General features: G+C 31.9%; 1 protein-coding gene across 1 annotated transcript in view; it reads right to left on the reverse strand.

The window, feature by feature from the left end:
- The window catches only part of dnah10 (dynein axonemal heavy chain 10), a 68562-nt gene extending 46592 nt beyond the window's left edge, over positions 1-21970 (reverse strand). Inside the window, exons 1-18 of the mRNA XM_028437192.1 lie at positions 21656-21970; positions 20316-20389; positions 20134-20242; positions 19066-19181; positions 18470-18526; positions 18322-18439; positions 17313-17470; positions 17011-17241; positions 15796-15986; positions 14909-15107; positions 14646-14840; positions 14392-14562; positions 14034-14210; positions 12211-12351; positions 11988-12124; positions 11748-11899; positions 10551-10718; positions 10269-10476 (exon numbers count right to left, since the gene is read on the reverse strand). Coding sequence (XP_028292993.1) covers positions 10269-10476; positions 10551-10718; positions 11748-11899; positions 11988-12124; positions 12211-12351; positions 14034-14210; positions 14392-14562; positions 14646-14840; positions 14909-15107; positions 15796-15986; positions 17011-17241; positions 17313-17470; positions 18322-18439; positions 18470-18526; positions 19066-19181; positions 20134-20242; positions 20316-20389; positions 21656-21881 — 2828 coding nt within the window. The 5' untranslated portion in view covers positions 21882-21970. The remainder of the gene's footprint in view (positions 1-10268; positions 10477-10550; positions 10719-11747; positions 11900-11987; positions 12125-12210; positions 12352-14033; positions 14211-14391; positions 14563-14645; positions 14841-14908; positions 15108-15795; positions 15987-17010; positions 17242-17312; positions 17471-18321; positions 18440-18469; positions 18527-19065; positions 19182-20133; positions 20243-20315; positions 20390-21655) is intronic.
- Between the last annotated feature and the right edge of the window lie 78 nt (positions 21971-22048).

Raw genomic sequence — 22048 nt, forward strand, 5'->3', positions numbered from 1 at the left:
TTTTGGTGATTTTTGTTTTTTGTCATTTTTTGTGCCTTCCTGCTTTCTTTGCCCATTATAAGTATGTGCATTATATTTGCAGTAGTTTTTAGGGTCTAATGATGGTCCTAACTCAATTTTTTTTTTTTTGAAATTTTTGAAAAAATATGCCTTGTTATAGCCTTACTTTTGATTTTTGGTGATTTTTGTTTTTTGTCATTTTTAGTGCCTTACTGCGTTTTTAGCCCGTTTTAAGTATGTGCATTATAATAACGGTAGTTTTTCGGGTCTATTGATAGTCTCAATTCAATTTTTTTTTTTTTTTTTCAAAAACTAGTGCAAAGTGTGAAAAACATCTTATTTTCAGAGCTTAAATAGTATGTGTCCACATCTGCCTGTGATTGGCTTATTGGTCAATCCTCAGAAGCCAAGCAGGCCTGTGCCTGGTTAGAACATGGATGGGAGACCACTGAGAATTCATGGTGTTATTGTGTGTTTGTGAAGATATAGGAATGTGAAAAATGGTTTTATTTATTTTTTGTAAAAGGCTATCACATGACCATAAAAACTAGTTCAAATTTGTGGAGCAAACCTAAATTGGGATAAAAATGTAGTTAGGAAAGAAAATTTTCAAAAAAGTAAAACACCTAAAATCGGAGGTAAGGATAGAGCAATGCATAAAAACGGAAAGTTTTTTTTTTTTTTTTTTTTTTAATATCTAGTGCAAAGTGTGAAAAACACCTTAAATACAGAGATCAGAACATGTGTGTCCAAACCAGCCTAAATTCAGGTGATATGGTCAAGTCTCAGAAGTAAAGCAGGGCTGGTCCTGGTTAGACCATGGATGGGAGACCACTGAAAATTCATGGAGTTATAACAACTTAGTGAGGATATAGAAAGATGGCGGTATGTGTATAATATTAATGGTAATTTTTTGGGTCTTTTGATGATCTCAACTGAATTTTTTTTATTTTTGAAATTTTATGCCTTACTATAGCCTTGCGTCTGAAGTTGGATCAATCTTTGATTTTTGCTTTTTTTGTCTCTTATTGCATTTTTAGCCTGTTTTAAGTATGTGCATCATAATAACAGTAGTTTTTAGGGTCTATTGATGGTCCTAACTCAATTTTTTTTTTTTTTGAAATTTTTGAAAAAATATGCCTTGTTATAGCCTTACTTTTGATTTTGGGTGATTTTAGTTTTTTGTCATTTTTTGTGCCTTACTGCTTTCTTAGCCCATTTTAAGTATGTGCATTATATTTGCAGTAGTTTTTAGGGTCTAATGATGGTCCTAACTCAATTTTTTTTTTTTTTGAAATTTTTGAAAAAATATGCCTTGTTATAGCCTTACTTTTGATTTTGTGTGAATTTAGTTTTTTGTCATTTTTTGTGCCTTACTGCTTTCTTAGCCCATTTTAAGTATGTGCATTATATTTGCAGTAGTTTTTAGGGTCTAATGATGGTCCTAACTCAATTTTTTTTTTTTTGAATTTTTTGAAAAAATATGCCTTGTTATAGCCTTACTTTTGATTTTGGGTGATTTTAGTTTTTTGTCATTTTTTGTGCCTTACTGCTTTCTTAGCCCATTATAAGTATGTGCATTATATTTGCAGTAGTTTTTAGGGTCTAATGATGGTCCTAACTCTTTTTTTTTTTTTTTTGAAATTTTTGAAAAAATATGCCTTGTTATAGCCTTACTTTTGATTTTGGGTGATTTTAGTTTTTTGTCATTTTTTGTGCCTTACTGCTTTCTTAGCCCATTTTAAGTATGTGCATTATATTTGCAGTAGTTATTAGGGTCTAATGATGGTCCTAACTCTTTTTTTTTTTTTTTTTCTGAAATTTTTGAAAAAATATGCCTTGTTATAGCCTTACTTTTGATTTTGGGTGATTTTTGTTTTTTGTCATTTTTTGTGCCTTACTGATTTCTTAGCCCATTTTAAGTATGTGCATTATATTTGCAGTAGTTCTTAGGGTCTAATGATGGTCCTAACTCATTTTTTTTTTTTTTTTGAAAAAATATGCCTTATTATAGCCTTACTTTTGATTTTTGGTGATTTTTGTTTTTTGTCATTTTTTGTGCCTTACTGCTTTCTTAGCCCATTTTAAGTATGTGCATTATATTTGCAGTAGTTTTTAGGGTCTAATGATGGTCCTAACTCTTTTTTTTTTTTTTTTGAAATTTTTGAAAAAATATGCCTTGTTATAGCCTTACTTTTGATTTTGGGTGATTTTAGTTTTTTGTCATTTTTTGTGCCTTCCTGCTTTCTTTGCCCATTATAAGTATGTGCATTATATTTGCAGTAGTTCTTAGGGTCTAATGATGGTCCTAACTCATTTTTTTTTTTTTTTTGAAAAAATATGCCTTGTTATAGCCTTACTTTTGATTTTTGGTGATTTTTGTTTTTTGTCATTTTTAGTGCCTTACTGCTTTCTTAGCCCATTTTAAGTATGTGCATTATATTTGCAGTAGTTATTAGGGTCTAATGATGGTCCTAACTCAATTTTTTTTTTTTTGAAATTTTTGAAAAAATATGCCTTGTTATAGCCTTACTTTTGATTTTGGGTGATTTTAGTTTTTTGTCATTTTTTGTGCCTTCCCTTTTTCTTTGCCCATTTTAAGTATGTGCATTATATTAACGGTAGTTTTTCGGGTCTATTGATAGTCTCAACTCAATTTTTTTTTTTTTTTTCAAAAACTAGTGCAAAGTGTGAAAAACATCTTATTTTCAGAGCTTAAATAGTATGTGTCCACATCTGCCTGTGATTGGCTTATTGGTCAAGCCTCAGAAGCCAAGCAGGCCTGTGCCTGGTTAGAACATGGATGGGAGACCACTGAGAATTCATGGTGTTATTGTGTGTTTGTGAAGATATAGGAATGTGAAAAATGGTTTTATTTATTTTTTGTAAAAGGCTATCACATGACCATAAAAACTAGTTCAAATTTGTGGAGCAAACCTAAATTGGGATAAAAATGTAGTTAGGAAAGAAAATTTTCAAAAAAGTAAAACACCTAAAATCGGAGGTAAGGATAGAGCAATGCATAAAAACGGAAATTTTTTTTTTTTTTTTTTTTTTTTTTTTAATATCTAGTGCAAAGTGTGAAAAACACCTTAAATACAGAGGTCAGAACATGTGTGTCCAAACCAGCCTAAATTCAGGTGATATGGTCAAGTCTCAGAAGTAAAGCAGGGCTGGTCCTGGTTAGACCATGGATGGGAGACCACTGAAAATTCATGGAGTTATAATAACTTAGTGAGGATATAGAAAGATGGCGGTATGTGTATAATATTAATGGTAATTTTTTGGGTCTTTTGATGATCTCAACTGAATTTTTTTTATTTTTGAAATTTTATGCCTTACTATAGCCTTGCGTCTGAAGTTGGATCAATCTTTGATTTTTGCTTTTTTTGTCTCTTACTGCATTTTTAGCCTGTTTTAAGTATGTGCATCATAATAACAGTAGTTTTTAGGGTCTATTGATGGTCTCAACTCATTTTTTTTTTTTTAAATTTTTGAAAAAATATGCCTTGTTATAGCCTTACTTTTGATTTTGGGTGAATTTAGTTTTTTGTCATTTTTTGTGCCTTACTGCTTTCTTAGCCCATTTTAAGTATGTGCATTATATTTGCAGTAGTTTTTAGGGTCTAATGATGGTCCTAACTCAATTTTTTTTTTTTTTGAAATTTTTGAAAAAATATGCCTTGTATAGCCTTACTTTTGATTTTGTGTGAATTTAGTTTTTTGTCATTTTTTGTGCCTTACTGCTTTCTTAGCCCATTTTAAGTATGTGCATTATATTTGCAGTAGTTTTTAGGGTCTAATGATGGTCCTAACTCAAATTTTTTTTTTTTGAAATTTTTGAAAAATATGCCTTGTTATAGCCTTACTTTTGATTTTGGGTGATTTTAGTTTTTTGTCATTTTTTGTGCCTTCCTGCTTTCTTTGCCCATTATAAGTATGTGCATTATATTTGCAGTAGTTCTTAGGGTCTAATGATGGTCCTAACTCATTTTTTTTTTTTTTTTGAAAAAATATGCCTTGTTATAGCCTTACTTTTGATTTTTGGTGATTTTTGTTTTTTGTCATTTTTTGTGCCTTACTGCTTTCTTAGCCCATTTTAAGTATGTGCATTATATTTGCAGTAGTTTTTAGGGTCTAATGATGGTCCTAACTCTTTTTTTTTTTTTTTTGAAATTTTTGAAAAAATATGCCTTGTTATAGCCTTACTTTTGATTTTGGGTGATTTTAGTTTTTTGTCATTTTTTGTGCCTTCCTGCTTTCTTTGCCCATTATAAGTATGTGCATTATATTTGCAGTAGTTCTTAGGGTCTAATGATGGTCCTAACTCATTTTTTTTTTTTTTTTGAAAAAATATGCCTTGTTATAGCCTTACTTTTGATTTTGGGTGATTTTAGTTTTTTGTCATTTTTTGTGCCTTCCCTTTTTCTTTGCCCATTTTAAGTATGTGCATTATATTAACGGTAGTTTTTCGGGTCTATTGATAGTCTCAACTCAATTTTTTTTTTTTTTTTCAAAAACTAGTGCAAAGTGTGAAAAACATCTTATTTTCAGAGCTTAAATAGTATGTGTCCACATCTGCCTGTGATTGGCTTATTGGTCAAGCCTCAGAAGCCAAGCAGGCCTGTGCCTGGTTAGAACATGGATGGGAGACCACTGAGAATTCATGGTGTTATTGTGTGTTTGTGAAGATATAGGAATGTGAAAAATGGTTTTATTTATTTTTTGTAAAAGGCTATCACATGACCATAAAAACTAGTTCAAATTTGTGGAGCAAACCTAAATTGGGATAAAAATGTAGTTAGGAAAGAAAATTTTCAAAAAAGTAAAACACCTAAAATCGGAGGTAAGGATAGAGCAATGCATAAAAACGGAAAGTTTTTTTTTTTTTTTTTTTTTTTTTTTTTTTTTTTTTTTTTTTTTTTTTTAATATCTAGTGCAAAGTGTGAAAAACACCTTAAATACAGAGGTCAGAACATGTGTGTCCAAACCAGCCTAAATTCAGGTGATATGGTCAAGTCTCAGAAGTAAAGCAGGGCTGGTCCTGGTTAGACCATGGATGGGAGACCACTGAAAATTCATGGAGTTATAATAACTTAGTGAGGATATAGAAAGATGGCGGTATGTGTATAATATTAATGGTAATTTTTTGGGTCTTTTGATGATCTCAACTGAATTTTTTTTATTTTTGAAATTTTATGCCTTACTATAGCCTTGCGTCTGAAGTTGGATCAATCTTTGATTTTTGCTTTTTTTGTCTCTTACTGCATTTTTAGCCTGTTTTAAGTATGTGCATCATAATAACAGTAGTTTTTAGGGTCTATTGATGGTCTCAACTCATTTTTTTTTTTTTAAATTTTTGAAAAAATATGCCTTGTTATAGCCTTACTTTTGATTTTGGGTGAATTTAGTTTTTTGTCATTTTTTGTGCCTTACTGCTTTCTTAGCCCATTTTAAGTATGTGCATTATATTTGCAGTAGTTTTTAGGGTCTAATGATGGTCCTAACTCAATTTTTTTTTTTTTTGAAATTTTTGAAAAAATATGCCTTGTATAGCCTTACTTTTGATTTTGTGTGAATTTAGTTTTTTGTCATTTTTTGTGCCTTACTGCTTTCTTAGCCCATTTTAAGTATGTGCATTATATTTGCAGTAGTTTTTAGGGTCTAATGATGGTCCTAACTCAAATTTTTTTTTTTTGAAATTTTTGAAAAAATATGCCTTGTTATAGCCTTACTTTTGATTTTGGGTGATTTTAGTTTTTTGTCATTTTTTGTGCCTTCCTGCTTTCTTTGCCCATTATAAGTATGTGCATTATATTTGCAGTAGTTCTTAGGGTCTAATGATGGTCCTAACTCTTTTTTTTTTTTTTTCTGAAATTTTTGGAAAAATATGCCTTGTTATAGCCTTACTTTTGATTTTGGGTGATTTTAGTTTTTTGTCATTTTTTGTGCCTTACTGCTTTCTTAGCCCATTTTAAGTATGTGCATTATATTTGCAGTAGTTTTTAGGGTCTAATGATGGTCCTAACTCAATTTTTTTTTTTTTGAAATTTTTGAAAAAATATGCCTTGTTATAGCCTTACTTCTGATTTTTGGTGATTTTTGTTTTTTGTCATTTTTTGTGCCTTCCTGCTTTCTTTGCCCATTATAAGTATGTGCATTATATTTGCAGTAGTTCTTAGGGTCTAATGATGGTCCTAACTCATTTTTTTTTTTTTTTTGAAAAAATATGTCTTATTATAGCCTTACTTTTGATTTTGGGTGATTTTAGTTTTTTGTCATTTTTTGTGCCTTCCTGCTTTCTTTGCCCATTTTAAGTATGTGCATTATATTTGCAGTAGTTTTTAGGGTCTAATGATGGTCCTAACTCAATTTTTTTTTTTTGAAATTTTTGAAAAAATATGCCTTGTTATAGCCTTACTTTTGATCTTTGGGTGATTTTTAGTTTTTTTTGTCATTTTTTGTGCCTTACTGCTTTCTTAGCCCATTTTAAGTATGTGCATTATATTTGCAGTAGTTTTTAGGGTCTAATGATGGTCCTAACTCAATTTTTTTTTTTTTTTTTGAAATTTTTGAAAAAATATGCCTTGTTATAGCCTTACTTTTGATTTTGGGTGATTTTAGTTTTTTGTCATTTTTTGTGCCTTACTGCTTTCTTAGCCCATTATAAGTATGTGCATTATATTTGCAGTAGTTTTTAGGGTCTAATGATGGTCCTAACTCAATTTTTTTTTTTTTGAAATTTTTGAAAAAATATGCCTTGTTATAGCCTTACTTTTGATTTTTGGTGATTTTTGTTTTTTGTCATTTTTAGTGCCTTCCTGCTTTCTTTGCCCATTATAAGTATGTGCATTATATTTGCAGTAGTTCTTAGGGTCTAATGATGGTCCTAACTCAATTTTTTTTTTTTTGAAATTTTTGAAAAAATATGCCTTGTTATAGCCTTACTTTTGATTTTTGGTGATTTTTGTTTTTTGTCATTTTTAGTGCCTTCCTGCTTTCTTTGCCCATTATAAGTATGTGCATTATATTTGCAGTAGTTCTTAGGGTCTAATGATGGTCCTAACTCAATTTTTTTTTTTTTGAAATTTTTGAAAAAATATGCCTTGTTATAGCCTTAATTTTGATTTTGGGTGATTTTAGTTTTTTGTCATTTTTTGTGCCTTACTGCTTTCTTAGCCCATTTTAAGTATGTGCATTATATTTGCAGTAGTTTTTAGGGTCTAATAATGGTCCGAACTCAATTTTTTTTTTTTTGAAATTTTTGAAAAAATACGCCTTGTTATAGCCTTACTTTTGATTTTTGGTGATTTTTGTTTTTTGTCATTTTTAGTGCCTTACTGCTTTCTTAGCCCATTTTAAGTATGTGCATTATATTTGCAGTAGTTATTAGGGTCTAATGATGGTCCTAACTCTTTTTTTTTGTTTTTTTTTGAAATTTTTGAAAAAATATGCCTTGTTATAGCCTTACTTTTGATTTTGGGTGATTTTAGTTTTTTGTCATTTTTTGTGCCTTACTGCTTTCTTAGCCCATTTTAAGTATGTGCATTATATTTGCAGTAGTTTTTAGGGTCTAATGATGGTCCTAACTCAATTTTTTTTTTTGAAATTTTTGAAAAAATATGCCATGTTATAGCCTTTCTTTTGATTTTGGGTGATTTTAGTTTTTTGTCATTTTTTGTGCCTTCCTGCTTTCTTTGCCCATTATAAGTATGTGCATTATATTTGCAGTAGTTTTTAGGGTCTAATGATGGTCCTAACTCAATTTTTTTTTTTTTTGAAATTTTTGAAAAAATATGCCTTGTTATATAGCCTTACTTCTGATTTTTGGTGATTTTTGTTTTTTGTCATTTTTTGTGCCTTCCTGCTTTCTTTGCCCATTATAAGTATGTGCATTATATTTGCAGTAGTTTTTAGGGTCTAATGATGGTCCTAACTCAATTTTTTTTTTTTTTGAAATTTTTGAAAAAATATGCCTTGTTATAGCCTTACTTTTGATTTTTGGTGATTTTTGTTTTTTGTCATTTTTAGTGCCTTACTGATTTCTTAGCCCATTTTAAGTATGTGCATTATATTTGCAGTAGTTTTTAGGGTCTAATGATGGTCCTAACTCAATTTTTTTTTTTTTTGAAATTTTTGAAAAAATATGCCTTGTTATAGCCTTACTTTTGATTTTGGGTGATTTTAGTTTTTTCTCATTTTTTGTGCCTTACTGCTTTCTTAGCCCATTTTAAGTATGTGCATTATATTTGCAGTAGTTATTAGGGTCTAATGATGGTCCTAACTCTTTTTTTTTTTTTTTTGAAATTTTTGAAAAAATATGCCTTGTTATAGCCTTACTTTTGATTTTGGGTGATTTTAGTTTTTGTCATTTTTTGTGCCTTACTGCTTTCTTAGCCCATTTTAAGTATGTGCATTATATTTGCAGTAGTTCTCAGGGTCTAATGATGGTCCTAATTTTTTTTTTTTTTTTTTTTTTTTTTTAGATTTTTGAAAAAATATGCCTTGTTATAGTCTTACTTTTGATTTTTGGTGATTTTTGTTTTTTGTCATTTTTTGTGCCTTACTGCTTTCTTAGCCCCGTTTAAGTATGTGCATTATATTTGCAGTAGTTTTTAGGGTCTAATGATGGTCCTAACTCAATTTTTTTTTTTTTTAATTTTTGAAAAAATATGCCTTGTTATAGCCTTACTTTTGATTTTGGGTGATTTTAGTTTTTTGTCATTTTTTGTGCCCTATTGCTTTCTTAGCTCATTTTAAGTATGTGCATTATATTTGCAGTAGTTTTTAGGGTCTAATGATGGTCCTAACTCTTTTTTTTTTTTTTTTTTTTTTGAAATTTTTGAAAAAATATGCCTTGTTATAGCCTTACGTCTGAAGTTGGATCAATTTTTGATATTTGTTGTCCCTTTTTGCAATTTTGACCCGTTTTAAGTATGTGCATTATATTAACGGTAGTATTTCGGGTCTATTGATGGTCTCAACTCAATTTTTAAAATTTTTGAATTTTATGCCTTACGTCTGAAGTTGGATCAATTTTTGATTTCTGTTGTTTTTTGTCCCTTACTGTGTTTTTAGCTCATTTTAACTATGTGCATTATATTAACGGTAATTTTTCGGGTCTATTGATCGCTTCAACACAATTTTTTTTTGAATTTCTTGCCTTGCCTTTCCTCTGAAGTTGGGTGAATTTTTTATTCTTGCCATTTTTTGTTGCCTTTCTGTGTTCTTAGCCAGTTTTAAGTATGTGCATTATATTTACAGTAGTTTTTAGGGTCTATTGATGGTCATGACTAAATTTTTATTTTTCAAAAAATTGATTGTATGCCTTACAATCAATTTTAAGGCATACCTCCAAAGTTGGGTGATTTTTCACTCATGGTGTTACAGTGGCTTAGTGAGGTGGAAAATAATATATTATTTGATTTTTTTTAAATTTATTTTATTTTTGGAGATAAGGCTATCATAAGACCATGAAGATATGTGGAGCAAACTTAAAATGGGATAAAAATGTAGTAAGGCATAAAAAATGACAAAAAAGTAAAATCACCAAAAACAGGGGTAAGCCATAAAAATGGGAAAATGTTTGACACGACCCTAAAAACTAGTTAAAATATGTGGAGTGAACTTAAATCGAGATACAAATGTAGTTACGCATGAAAAATGACAAAAAAGTAAAAACACCAAAAAAATCAGGAGGTAATGCTGTAGTAAGTCATAAAAATGGAAGTTAAAATTAGATTTTTTTTAAAATAAGGCTGTCCTAAGACCCTAAAATCTATACTTCAAATATGTGGAGCAAAATTAAACAGGGATAAAAAATGTAGTTAGGCATGAAAAATGACAAAGTAAAAAACACCCAAAATCGGCGGCAATGCAGGCAAAAAAATGGAAACATTTTTGGAATTTTTTCATTTTTTTTGACATAAGGCTATCATAAGACCCTAAAATCTAGTTTAAATATGTGGAGCAAACCTAAATTGGAATAAAAATGTAGTTAGGCATGAAAAATGTAGTTACCTAAAATTGGACGTAAGGCATAAATATTTTTTTCTTTTAAATTTTTTTTTCTTTTAAATTTTTTTTAGATAAGGCTATAATAACTTTAAGACCCTAAAAACTAGTTCAAATATGTGGAGAAAACTTAAATTGGGATAAACATGTCGTCAGACAAAAAAAATGACAAAAAAGTAAGGCATAAAAACGTAATATTTTTAGATAATGCGATCACAAGACCCTAAAAACAAGTTCAAACCCTACTACAGTACCTCAGCGTCATGCTGATAAGAGAATCAAACACTCTGCGTTCCCAGTGGACGTAATAATCCAACATATTTCTGGATCGGCCGCTGCTCGTTTCCATGATCAACTGTTCAGCTTTAGTGATCAGAGCTCCGATATCAGAGTACTTCCTGTTCAGTGAGGTCACAGTCTTCACCCGCTCTCGCTCCATATACTCACAGAACTCTTTCACACCTGGAGAGAAACTTGCAGTCAGTGTGATGACATGCTTGGGTCGTGTGTGTGTGTGTAAGATTTAATAGTGATACCTGGTAACTCGTTGTTGGATTTGTCCACAGGTGGAAATTTAAATAAGTTGGCCGTCACCATGGACTGTAACCTGGATTCAATATCTTTCTCGATCGTTTGGATTGAATTTACCAGAGCCTCAAACTTAGAGACAGCCTGAGAGCTTTGGTTTACAAACTCCTCGATTTCTGAAACCACATAAATCAAATCATATTAAAGGTTCATCACAATAAACCATAAAACACTAATCAATAAAAAAAAATGTTAAGGGATCAGAGGTTAGTGAAAATGGGAGAACATTGATCAGAATGTTTGGACATTGTGTGTGGCGTCCCCCAGGGGTCGGTGTTGAGACCTAAATTATTTATCACCTACATCAATTCATTTTAGTTCAGGGGCCAAATATGGAGCAGTTTGATCTCAAGTGGGCCACAGATTTTATGAAGGAAAATGAGCAATTTTAGCATTATTGTGCCCTAGTTTGTACTTCTCTAAATACCAAATATATATTAAACCGACCATATCCAAGCAATAAGTGATAAATATCAGACCCACCAACAGGAACTTCATTTTAATTTTCTTAGATCTGTGACCAATTTCTGTCATAATTTGAAGAAAATTTCAATATTTTGTAAGATTTTTCAGTTTAACATAAAAAATGACTGGAATCGAGTGATATAAGCACCGGGAAAACTGTGAGCACCACATTCAACCATAAATGGTCAGTGCAAAGGAGCTCATAAATGGTTTTTACATCAAAACCAGCTGCTGACCAATGGGATTCTACAATCGTTCGTGACAAGGAAAAGGACTTTCAGAACGAGAAAGAGATGCGTGCGAGTGATTAAGGGCGGACGCCACACGTAAGCTTACGTTTTTTGCATTTGTAAGCTTTATAAATGAGGCCCCAGGGGTTTATTTTTTCTGTTTTGACTAATACTGATTCGCTATGGAGTATTTGTGAATCTGTAGATTGCTTGTATGATGGAATATGGGTAATTTATTGTTTTGTTAGTTGTATGTAGGTCGTGAATAAAGGGGAAGGATTAAATAAGTTTAAACTCTTTTTTTCACACACGTGTTAGTGGATCAAATCAATGGTCTATTTCTGCTGTTGTAATTCATCTTTCTTTTCTTTTCTTGTTTAAACTATAGTTCTGTTATCATTTTACACGTTTGAAATAAAGACATCAATCAATCTATTCTAGGAATCATACCCAGACTGTTCCAGTTGATTCTTTTGCATCCAAACTCCAGCTCCTTTCTGACAGCTGTAACGTGTGGATCCAGCATCGTAACGTGTTCCTCATTCAGAGTCTTCATCACACAGTGGTAGCTGCTGAGCACTTTCCTCAGATCCTTAAAGTATCTAAAACCAGGATTAGCACAGGCTGAGTCAACACCATAGCAACTAGCTAGCATTTAGCTACAGTATCAGCGTTAGAGTTAATCATGACCTGACAAATTTATGTTCCTGTAGAGCGACATTCTGAGCCAGCTGAGGTAAAGAGAAATCCATGGATGCAAAGGATTTGGTTTCACTGATTATTTCACTGATCCTTTCATCAAAGTTTACAGCATATTCCACAAAACCCTGTGAGAAAGAAGAACATTTACATATTTACATTTGTTTGCAAAGGTTTATTTAGGAAATCAGAATTTAAAGGTGAGCAAACGTACATTATTTTGCTGGACTTTGACCAACAAAGTTTTTTTCAGCAGTTTTGGTAAAGTTTGTTCAGTGTCATCTATCCAGCACTCGTACTTTCTCTTCTCATATTCTTTCAACTGCACGGCGAGCTCCGTGTACTTCCTCTTAGCCTGCAACAAACAAATCAAAATCACCAAAAAAACATTGCACACCATGATACTGTGTTGTTCAGATTAAAAATAACACTTTTTTCATTTAAAACTAAGTGAGCGATAAGGGAAGAATTGTATATTTTTGAACTTCTGAGCATGAATATAAAAGATTTTAGTGCCAAATAAGCAGAAAATAAGATGCTCAGATATATATAAAACTATGTACACTTTGCTTTTCTTTTATTTATGTTATTTTTTAAACCTACATAGAAAAGAGGGTGATTTGAACCTCAAAGGAAGAAATAAAAGTAAATTCTCTGTTTTTCCAGGCTTATTATTATTATTTATTTATTTATTAATTTTTTTCCTTGTCTGCACATACTGTCGAAGGTCAACAGTACCTTAATTGCAATCTTTTTATGACAACAATGCATGTTTTGTTATTGCAATTATATGTATTATTATTATCATGAATATTATTATTATTATCATTTATCTTACTTTTATTCTCTCTGAGTTTTGTTTTAAGAAAGAGGATTCATAAAGATCACAGGCACTCTATAAGTGTGTTGTATGTCACCCTTTGTAAACTTTGTCTGATTTTTCTAACAAAAAAATACAAAAAATATGAAAACTAAGTGAGCGACTTACAGGAGCGACTGATCTGCAGATTTTTCAGCATGGAGTGAGTAAGAAAATGAAACGTGTGTTTCTATGAATGTGTCGTAACTTTTACTGCAGTTTACATGATTTCCAACAATACATTTTAAAAGGAAGCTCAGCCTTGTAGCTTTGTATGCATTTAGCAGTTAAAATCAAAACACAACATGGTTTTAAACATAAGATATCATATCTAGACTGTAATACATGGATATAATAACCAGGCTGAAGTACCAAAATCATGACATTCCTGATGAAAAACTAGAAATGCTCTGAATGACCGAGTCATTCGATTGGCAGATTCTTTCGCTCAAAGCGTGTCTTTTGAGATAAAAAAGCAACAAAAATGCAAACTGAGCCAATTTTCAAAAAATTAGTGATGCAGCCTGTTGTCCCAGAGCAACAAAACTGGGAATTTTTCCCCCAAAATCATGACATTTGTATAAAGCGACCTAAATACAAGTGCGACTACAGTCGGGAAAATACAGTAGTCATTTAGAGCAGGGGTGTTGAACTCATTTTAGCTCAGGGGCCAAATACAGACCAGTTTGATCTCAAGTGGGGTCGCAGATTATAAGAACAAGAAATGTCCACAATAATAGGCACTACTTTGCACTTCCACCTTTAACTGATAAGTATGTAAAGCATTGATAATATCCAAGCAATAAGTGACAGATATCAGTCCCTGCAGGTTCTTTCATTGACAGTAAATTTACTTAATTTTGTGCTACATTTTTATTTAATTTGATGAACTTTTGTGGAATAATTTAGAAAATTGAGAGTGATATAAGCGTGGCAAAACTGTGAACGCCAGCAAATATTAAAGAATTCATTAAATTTGTGTATTTGGAGAAACTGCAATATCTATAATCCAATGAGGTTGTAATTTACACATAGATTTTCTGTCTTTTTTCTTTTTTTACATTCTCCTGTGGGCCAAATTGGATGCACTAAAGGTCCGGAATTGTAATTGAATATTTATCTTAAATTGATTAAAATCAATTGAAGTCAAAGCCATTAAAAAGAAAAAACACACTCACCACTTCAGTCATTTCACTGTCCAGCATTTCTGGCACTTTGAGGAAAGGTAGAATGTTCTTTTTAATGCGATAGAAGAAGAATCGAGCCCATCTGACGGCGCCGGCTACAGGAGGATCAACCTTACTACGTGGAGGATTGTCTTTCTCCGCCTCGAATATTTGCTTTATTTTATCCACCTGTAACGATGATAAAACGAGTTATTAGAAAAACACAACAAGATAAACGCTACAAATCTACTTTTTAAGAGATTAAATTCTAAGAAAGTTTATTCATGGAACAAACGTAGAATCTTTTTCAGCAAGATTTCAAATATTCAGTGAAGTCTTCCTTCAAAAATAACAAAGTCAACGTTTGCACCTCTTTGCAGTACTGGGCCAGGATATCGTGAAACTTTCTCGTCAGAAGTTGGTTAATGGCCTCTCTGGTGCAAACGTGTTTGAATTTTATCAGCACGTCAAAAGCAGCAGCCGACGAGCGCAGCGTCTTAAAAGAATGATCGATAATTGCGACGGCTTCTCCCTCGATGGCCTGAGTAGAAAAGGGGGAAACATTTAAACAATCAAAACATTTATAGTCGCACTGAATCATTGTCTCAGTGAATGGAATCCAACCTGAACTGCAGCGTAAAACTCCTGCATGGTCGTTTTCCAGAGGCCGATTTTATAGACGTCAAAAGGATTAAAGCTGATGTTCTCAACAGGCAGAACCAGGCTGTCCACTCGGACCAGAACCTCGTCAATGCATTTTGGGTCACTAGTCACACTTTTAAGTTCTGGACCAAAGATGGTAGAAAACTCCTCCAAAGTCTACGAAACCATTTGAAAGATCAGTGTTATTTCCTACAGGTGAATATTTAGTTTTTATTCATACTGACCTGCAGAACCTGGTACAGGTCCTGGCAGACAGAAGACATATAATCACTTCTCTCAAACAACTTCTTGCGATCAAATTCCCATCTCGGGTTTCTGCCCAGCTCTTCAATTTCAGCTCGCACATCGAAATAAGATTTCCTCCACTGATTAAGAACCTGCGTGGCCATGTTGACTCGTGACATGGACGCCGCTCTTTCATCTCTGCTTTTAAAAAAAAAACACATTTAAATAAAGGATCTTTATCAACACATAAACAATAATAAAATATGATGGTTTCATTTTAAATGTGTTATTAAAGGAACTGTTTTTACTAATGTGGACTAAAATCTTTGAAATTTTATTAGTAGATCAATGACTAACAAATACACATTATTATGCACCATATCTGGTTTATTACCAATTAAAATGGGACTATTTTACAGTTTTAGAGCCTGTGTTCCTCCATCTTGAAATCATGTGATTGATGATGTCACACGGCCCCACTATGTAAACATCCCATTGTTTTCTATTGGAGTGAAACATTCAGCCTGATTTTTAGATCATTTAGTAACTTTTTAACTCATTTCAGCAGCTTTTTTAGTTAAAATACCAACTTGTGCTGCTTTTGTTTGCTCTAAAACCAGGAAAAGTTAAAATTGTTCATGCAAACCTCTTTTGTTTACAGAAAGAGGATAAAAACAGTTAAAGATCTGTGACGACAGGAGGCGACAGTTCCAACTCTGAGGTTTGGTAGTAGACAATGAAGCAGAGAAGAAGAGCTCTCCTAAGCGACCTTCACTCTCCCTTGAACAGTGCGCTGACACGCTATGGTGGCTGAAGTTAGACAGTAACAGTAAACATTTGGGTGTTCCGTATGTTTGTAAAAACGCTCAAAGAGTTGAACACGTACGTGAACAGTGTGTGGACGTCGATGACTTGAGCCACGCCCTCACACAGCTGCCATCCGATTCGCTCCATCAGGGGAACCATCCTCTCATTGGTGTTATAGTGGCAGGAAATGATCCACACAAACTTCAGCCGTTCCATCAGAGGAGGAATGTTCTCCAACATCACAGACAAATCTGTCCCCGTAGACAGATTCTAGAACCGAGGAGAGAAAGTTAAAAAGCACACAGAGAATGTTACAGTTGTTGCTTTTTGTCTGTTTGGAATCATTTTGTGTCTTTCTGCTGTAATTGTGTACATTTCTCCTTCACTTTGTGCATTTCTGATGTAATTCTATATTTTTTTTCTCATTCTGTATGTTTCTGTTCTTGTTTTGTGTTTTTGGATTCATTTTGCAAAATGTATGTTGTTGTTTTTCATATTTTTTTCCACTTTGTTTGTGTTTGTTATTTTACAGTCATCCATTAAGCTTTCTTTCTACGTCAATTCTTGTATTTTTGCAGCTGTCTTGTGTTTTTGGAGTCATTTTTGTGTTTTTTTGTTGCTGTGATGTGTGTTTTTGGGGTAATTTTATGTATTTTTGTGTCAATTTGTGCATTTTTGCTGTTTTAAGTATTTTCTGTCATTTTGCATATTTTTCTTTGTATATTGATATCTCATCCGGTGTTTGTTGCTGTTTTTTGTGTTTTCTGATTTATTTTGTGCATTTCTAATGTAATTTTGAACATTTTTGTTCCATTTTGTGCATTTTTGTTGTAATTCTTCATATTTCTTTTTCATTTTGTGTGTGTTTGTCGTTGTTTTTGTAGTCGTAAGGTATATTTTGCAGTTATTTATTTTGCAGTCGTGTTTACAGAGTAAATCTGTGTATATTTATTGTCACTGTATTTTTTAATTTTTCTTCTGTATATTATTGTTGTCCTTTTGTGTATTTACTATTTTTCTTTAATTCTGTAAGAAAAAATGTTGGTGAATTTGTGTACTTTTATTTTATTTTGTGTGTTTTTGGAGTCATTTTGTGTATTTATGCTGTAATTTAATAGATTTTTCTTTCACTTTATGCATTTTTGTTGTAATTCTTCACAGTTTTTATCATTTTGTGTATATTTGTTGTCATTTTGTGTATTTTGCAAGTCACTTTATGTTTACTGTGGGGGCCACACAAAGTTAGACACTATATTCTATAAGATGAGGTGATGAATAAATGACATGATCTTACCAGTAGATATCTGTCCAGCGTTGTGAGGAAGCGGATGTTATCGTCTGACATGGACGAGTATTTAGTGAGTTCACAGACGGTTTCCTTCAGCGTCTGATGAACGCCTGCGTCCGCTCTGCTCATCACCTCCAGGATCTTCTGGACCAGAGGATGCTTGAACTGTCCATGCAGAGAGTTGAGAACAGCTGAACGTTCCTGCCACAGAGCGACTTCAGCCAGAGGTCCTGGAGCCTGGAGGAACATGGAGGAAACATGTGACTCATCAGATCCATGGTTGTCTACGTCTAAGAGGATGAACTCACCTGAGCTACTTTGTTCTGCTGCTCCTCCATGACGATGGTAATGTGTGTTTTCCAGTTCATCACACACTGCTCCAACTTCTCCACTAACTCTACGTCACCAACCAGTACGTCCACCTCTGGATTCAGGTCCACCTCTGGGATAGTCAGACAATTCTCCTCTGGGATGATTAAACATTCAGCTTTAGTACATTTACTACATTTGTCTCGCTTACATTCTTTTTTTTTTAAATATAAAATGAATAAATATGAAAAAGAAATAAATATATTCTCAACTTTTACCATAGAAATCATTTTATTGTTCAGTAAGATGAATGTTTGTTTAAATTTAAATTTGAAAATGAATTTATTTGAAGAGGGAATTTTATTATAGAGAAGGTCAAATGTTACGTACATTAAAATAAAATGGTATGGGTTATTTAAAATAACAATTTTTAAAATTTAGTTTCATTTATATTTTTTTCATTTCTCTGCCTTTTTTTTAATTATCTTTTTTCTTTCTTTTTTTTCTCAAAAAAGAGAAAAAAAGAAAAAAAAATGTAAAATTAAATTATGATGAGACTAACAAATTCAAATCATACTATTAGCAAGAAAGACAAAATGTGTTTCTTTATTTGAGAAAAAAGAGGAAAAAAGAGATCAAAAAATATTTTCTTCTTTTCCTTTCCTTTTTCTTCTCTTTTTTCAATTTTTTCTTTCTTTTTTCTTTGAAAAAAATTTTTAAAAAAAAGAGAAAAATCACATTTTAATAATCACAACACTGAAACAAAATAAAAATTAAAATACTACATTTTTTCCTAAAAAATAAATAGACAAAAAAAATAATAATTATAACACACTAAATTAAACTACTAACAAAAACGACACAATTTCAGGTAATTTCAAGAATTTACAAATGGCACAAAATGAATATGAGAATAAAGAACAATAAGTGGTTTATCAGTTCAGATACTCTGTCGTATAAACGTTGATATTAAACCAATGGGAGTCTTTCATACATTATGAATCAAACCTTCAGTCTGAAGTTGTCGTATTCTTTTGTCGATTTTTTCTAAAAACATAAGCGTCGTCTGGAGTTCAGTGACTCCTGTTCTGGGTATCGCGGAGCTTTTCTCTTCCTCCTCCTCCTCCTCCTCCTCCATCCATCTCCTCCTCCTCTCCTCCTCTAAACCTCCTCCAGCTGACGATGAGCCGTCGCTCATCACAGGAATGTAAATCTAAGGAGAAAAAGTGGGATTATGGATGATTTTAAAAGGCTTTCTGCAGAAATTACAACATTAAAATCAAGAAATATACTCATTCTAAGCCACTTAAATGTAGTATTTTAAAGTTATTTAATATGAATTCTAAATTTTTCTCATTTTACGCGTATTTGTCATTGTTTTGTGTGTTCTTGGCGTCATTTTTTGTCATTTTGTTGTTTTTGTGTGTTCATGGAGTAAATTTGTGTATATTTGTTGTCCTTTTGTGTATTTACTATTTTTCTTTCATTTACATGTAGCATTGTTAAAGTTATTCAATATGAATTCAAAAACTTTCATTGTTATTTCTAGCAGAAGATATGAAAGTATTTTTTAAATTGTTTTTTTTCCAGTTCCAACCACTTTAATTCACTGACTCAAACCTCCACTCTGTCCATGAACTTTTATTGTATTTATAAGTATTAATACCACACAGATACCTTTAGATGATGTGTATAAATAACTTTCTGGTTTTTCTTTAAATGACAGAAGCTGGTGTTTACGTGTTCACTCACATTGACTAGTTTTTCTCGCAGCCAGTGCAGAACGTGTCCACTAAACAAACCAAAGTCCAATCTCTCAGGCATTAGCATGTTAGCATCAACCATATCCTGTGGTTCAATGATGGACTCTGTTAAAAAACAAATCGTTTTGTCACTGTTTTAAATACGTAACACAGGCTTAAGTATGGGACGCTGAATATAAAAACCTGGTCACTGTTTCACAGCGCACATATTTTGAACATTTTGCTCATTTTTCTTTTATTTGACACAAAAATGAATGTAAAACAGCATGTTCTATATCATTGTTAAAATGTGTAAACATGAAAAATGTATCTAAATGTAAATGTTAAATCTAAATCTATATGTAAATTTCAATGTTGAATGCAAATCTAATGGTGCATAATTTATAAACATTTAGCTTTACACTTGGCAACCAATTTAACATTTAGATTGACATTTAGCATCTACATTTTGATATAAATGTAACATATAGATTTACATTTAACATTTACATTTAGATTTAGATTTAATATCAAAATTTTGACATAAATGTAACATTTAGATTTAACATTTAGGTTGACATTTAACATCTAAATCTTGATATAAATATAACACTTAGGTTTAACATTTAGATTGACATTTAACATCTACATTTTGATATAAATGTAACATTTATATTTGCATTTAACATTTATATTTGCATTTAACATTTAAGATTTAGATTTAAATGTCACATTTAGATTTACATTTACATTTAACATTTAGATTTAACATTTAGATTTAAATGTCACATTTAGATTTACATCTACATTTAACGTTTAAATTTAGATTTAGATTTAAGATCTAAATCTTTATATGAATGTAATATTTAGAATGACATTAACATATATATTTAACATTTACATTTAGATTTATTTTTCATGTTTACATATTGTTAACAGTGATATAGAACATGCTGTTTTACATGAACTTCTGTCTCAAATGAAAGAAAAGTGAGATAAATGTTCAACATATATAGTTTTTACATCCAGCACCACATATTAAAGTGTGTTTGATATCAAATCTAATAATAATACTCACCTGCTGTGTGTTTAATGAAGTAGAAAACGGGAGCGTTCACAAACCTCAGTGGGACGTGGTTTACTGCTATGTGGAGCTCAGTGTGATAAACCACCTTCAGTTCAGTTTTCTGAGGAGAAATCAGTCCGATAGGTTTAAATAATAATCAATAATATAGTGATAGAGGAGACTTTGGTCCTTACAGATGTAGGATTCTGTCCACTTGTCTCATATGAGTCAGAGATGTTTTCAGCTTTGTTTTCTTCTTGGTCACGATCTGAAGTTTTTAAAAACAGAAAAGGAAAATCAACTGTTTTGAAACATTTTGTTTAACCTTTTTTGTCCTTGAATAAGAAAAACGGCTTGAACTGCAATGTTTTTGTTTTTACCACTCATTTTATTTTATTTTGAAAAATCTTATTCTGAAGAAATTATCCAATGACCAAAACACACACTTACACATAAACTTCCTAATTTACAGGATGTTAAAGTGTATCTTTGTTGACCTGCCAAGTGGGGGAAATTCAAAAAATGCTTTGATTATGGGCGGAGCTTCTGGAGAAGTTAAGACACGCCCACTATGTACTATAAAATCTCCAAAGAACAATCTATGCTATGCTAACTAGCTACTCAATACTCCTCTCTATTCAACCTACTCCCACGGCATTGGTTCTCAACCTCAGGGTTAGGACCCCATTTGGCGTCACGAGACACTGGGAGGAGGTCCCCAGATGCCTTAATGAATATATTCTGAACAAATGGAGCTCATTTTTGCTTATTTTTATCATTTTTCTGGAACTTCACCAATCTCACCATATTTTAACCTATTTCCATATTTTTTTCTTGCCATATTTCTGCTCCTTTTAATGTATTTTTGCTACATTACTCCCATTTCTGACACTTCTACATCACATTTTCTGCACCTTTTCCACTTTACAGACATGTTCAGCACTTATAAACCCTTTCCACCACTTTTCCACCTAATGTCACATATGTTGATCCATTATTGTCACTTTTAACCTCTTTTCACCACATTTCATGATTTTTATTTTATTTTTATTTTTTTGCCAATTTAACCACATTCACCATTTGTAATGCCCATTATTTACCAGTTTAAACCAATATTGACATTTTAGACCCTTTCTACCACTTTTTCTCTGTTTTTGCCCACTCTATAGATTGCAACTTTTAACTGATTTCTGTGGTTTTTAAAATCCCATTTCACCACCTTTTTCGGTCACTTTAGTTTTAAACCATTTTATTTCTGATAAACTAGCAAATAATCGGAAAGACAAATTGTGAACGTGGTTAAATTTGCAGAAATAAGCTTGAAATATGGTGAAAAGAGGTAAATAGTGACAATAATGGGTCAACATGAGTGACATTAGTTGAAAAAGTGGAAAAATGTGCAGAAAATGCACTGATTTATATATATATATATATATATATATATATATATATATATATATATATATATATATTCTTTCTTTTTTAATTAATTAATTATTTATTTATTTTAAAGTAATGAAGAAATAATTCTCACCCAGAGGGATTTCCACCTCCAGCTCTTCTTCTCTTTCACGTCTGAAGAACATCAGACATGATGGAGAATCTGAATCCGAACTATTTAAGAACTTGATGATCGTTTCTTCTCCATCATTCCGTCTCAGCGCCTCCTCAAAACACTCCGGGTTTGGACATTTGTCCAGATTAAAACCCGCAGACACCCTCAGTCTGAGCCAGTCCACCCGGAAATCCTCATCAAACATGTTCTATTTAAATATTTAACGCTAACATTGAGCTAAACTGTGGGTTTTTAATGGCTAATTTAAGCTACAACCGTTAATATGAACTTCCAGCGTTTGTAGCGCTAGTGTGTTACCATGGAAACGTTTTAAGCACGTGGTAGAGCTTAATCCCTGAGCTTTGACTGAAA

Source organism: Gouania willdenowi, chromosome 22 (genome assembly GCF_900634775.1).
Source record: "Gouania willdenowi chromosome 22, fGouWil2.1, whole genome shotgun sequence".
Classification (NCBI taxonomy): domain Eukaryota; kingdom Metazoa; phylum Chordata; class Actinopteri; order Blenniiformes; family Gobiesocidae; genus Gouania; species Gouania willdenowi.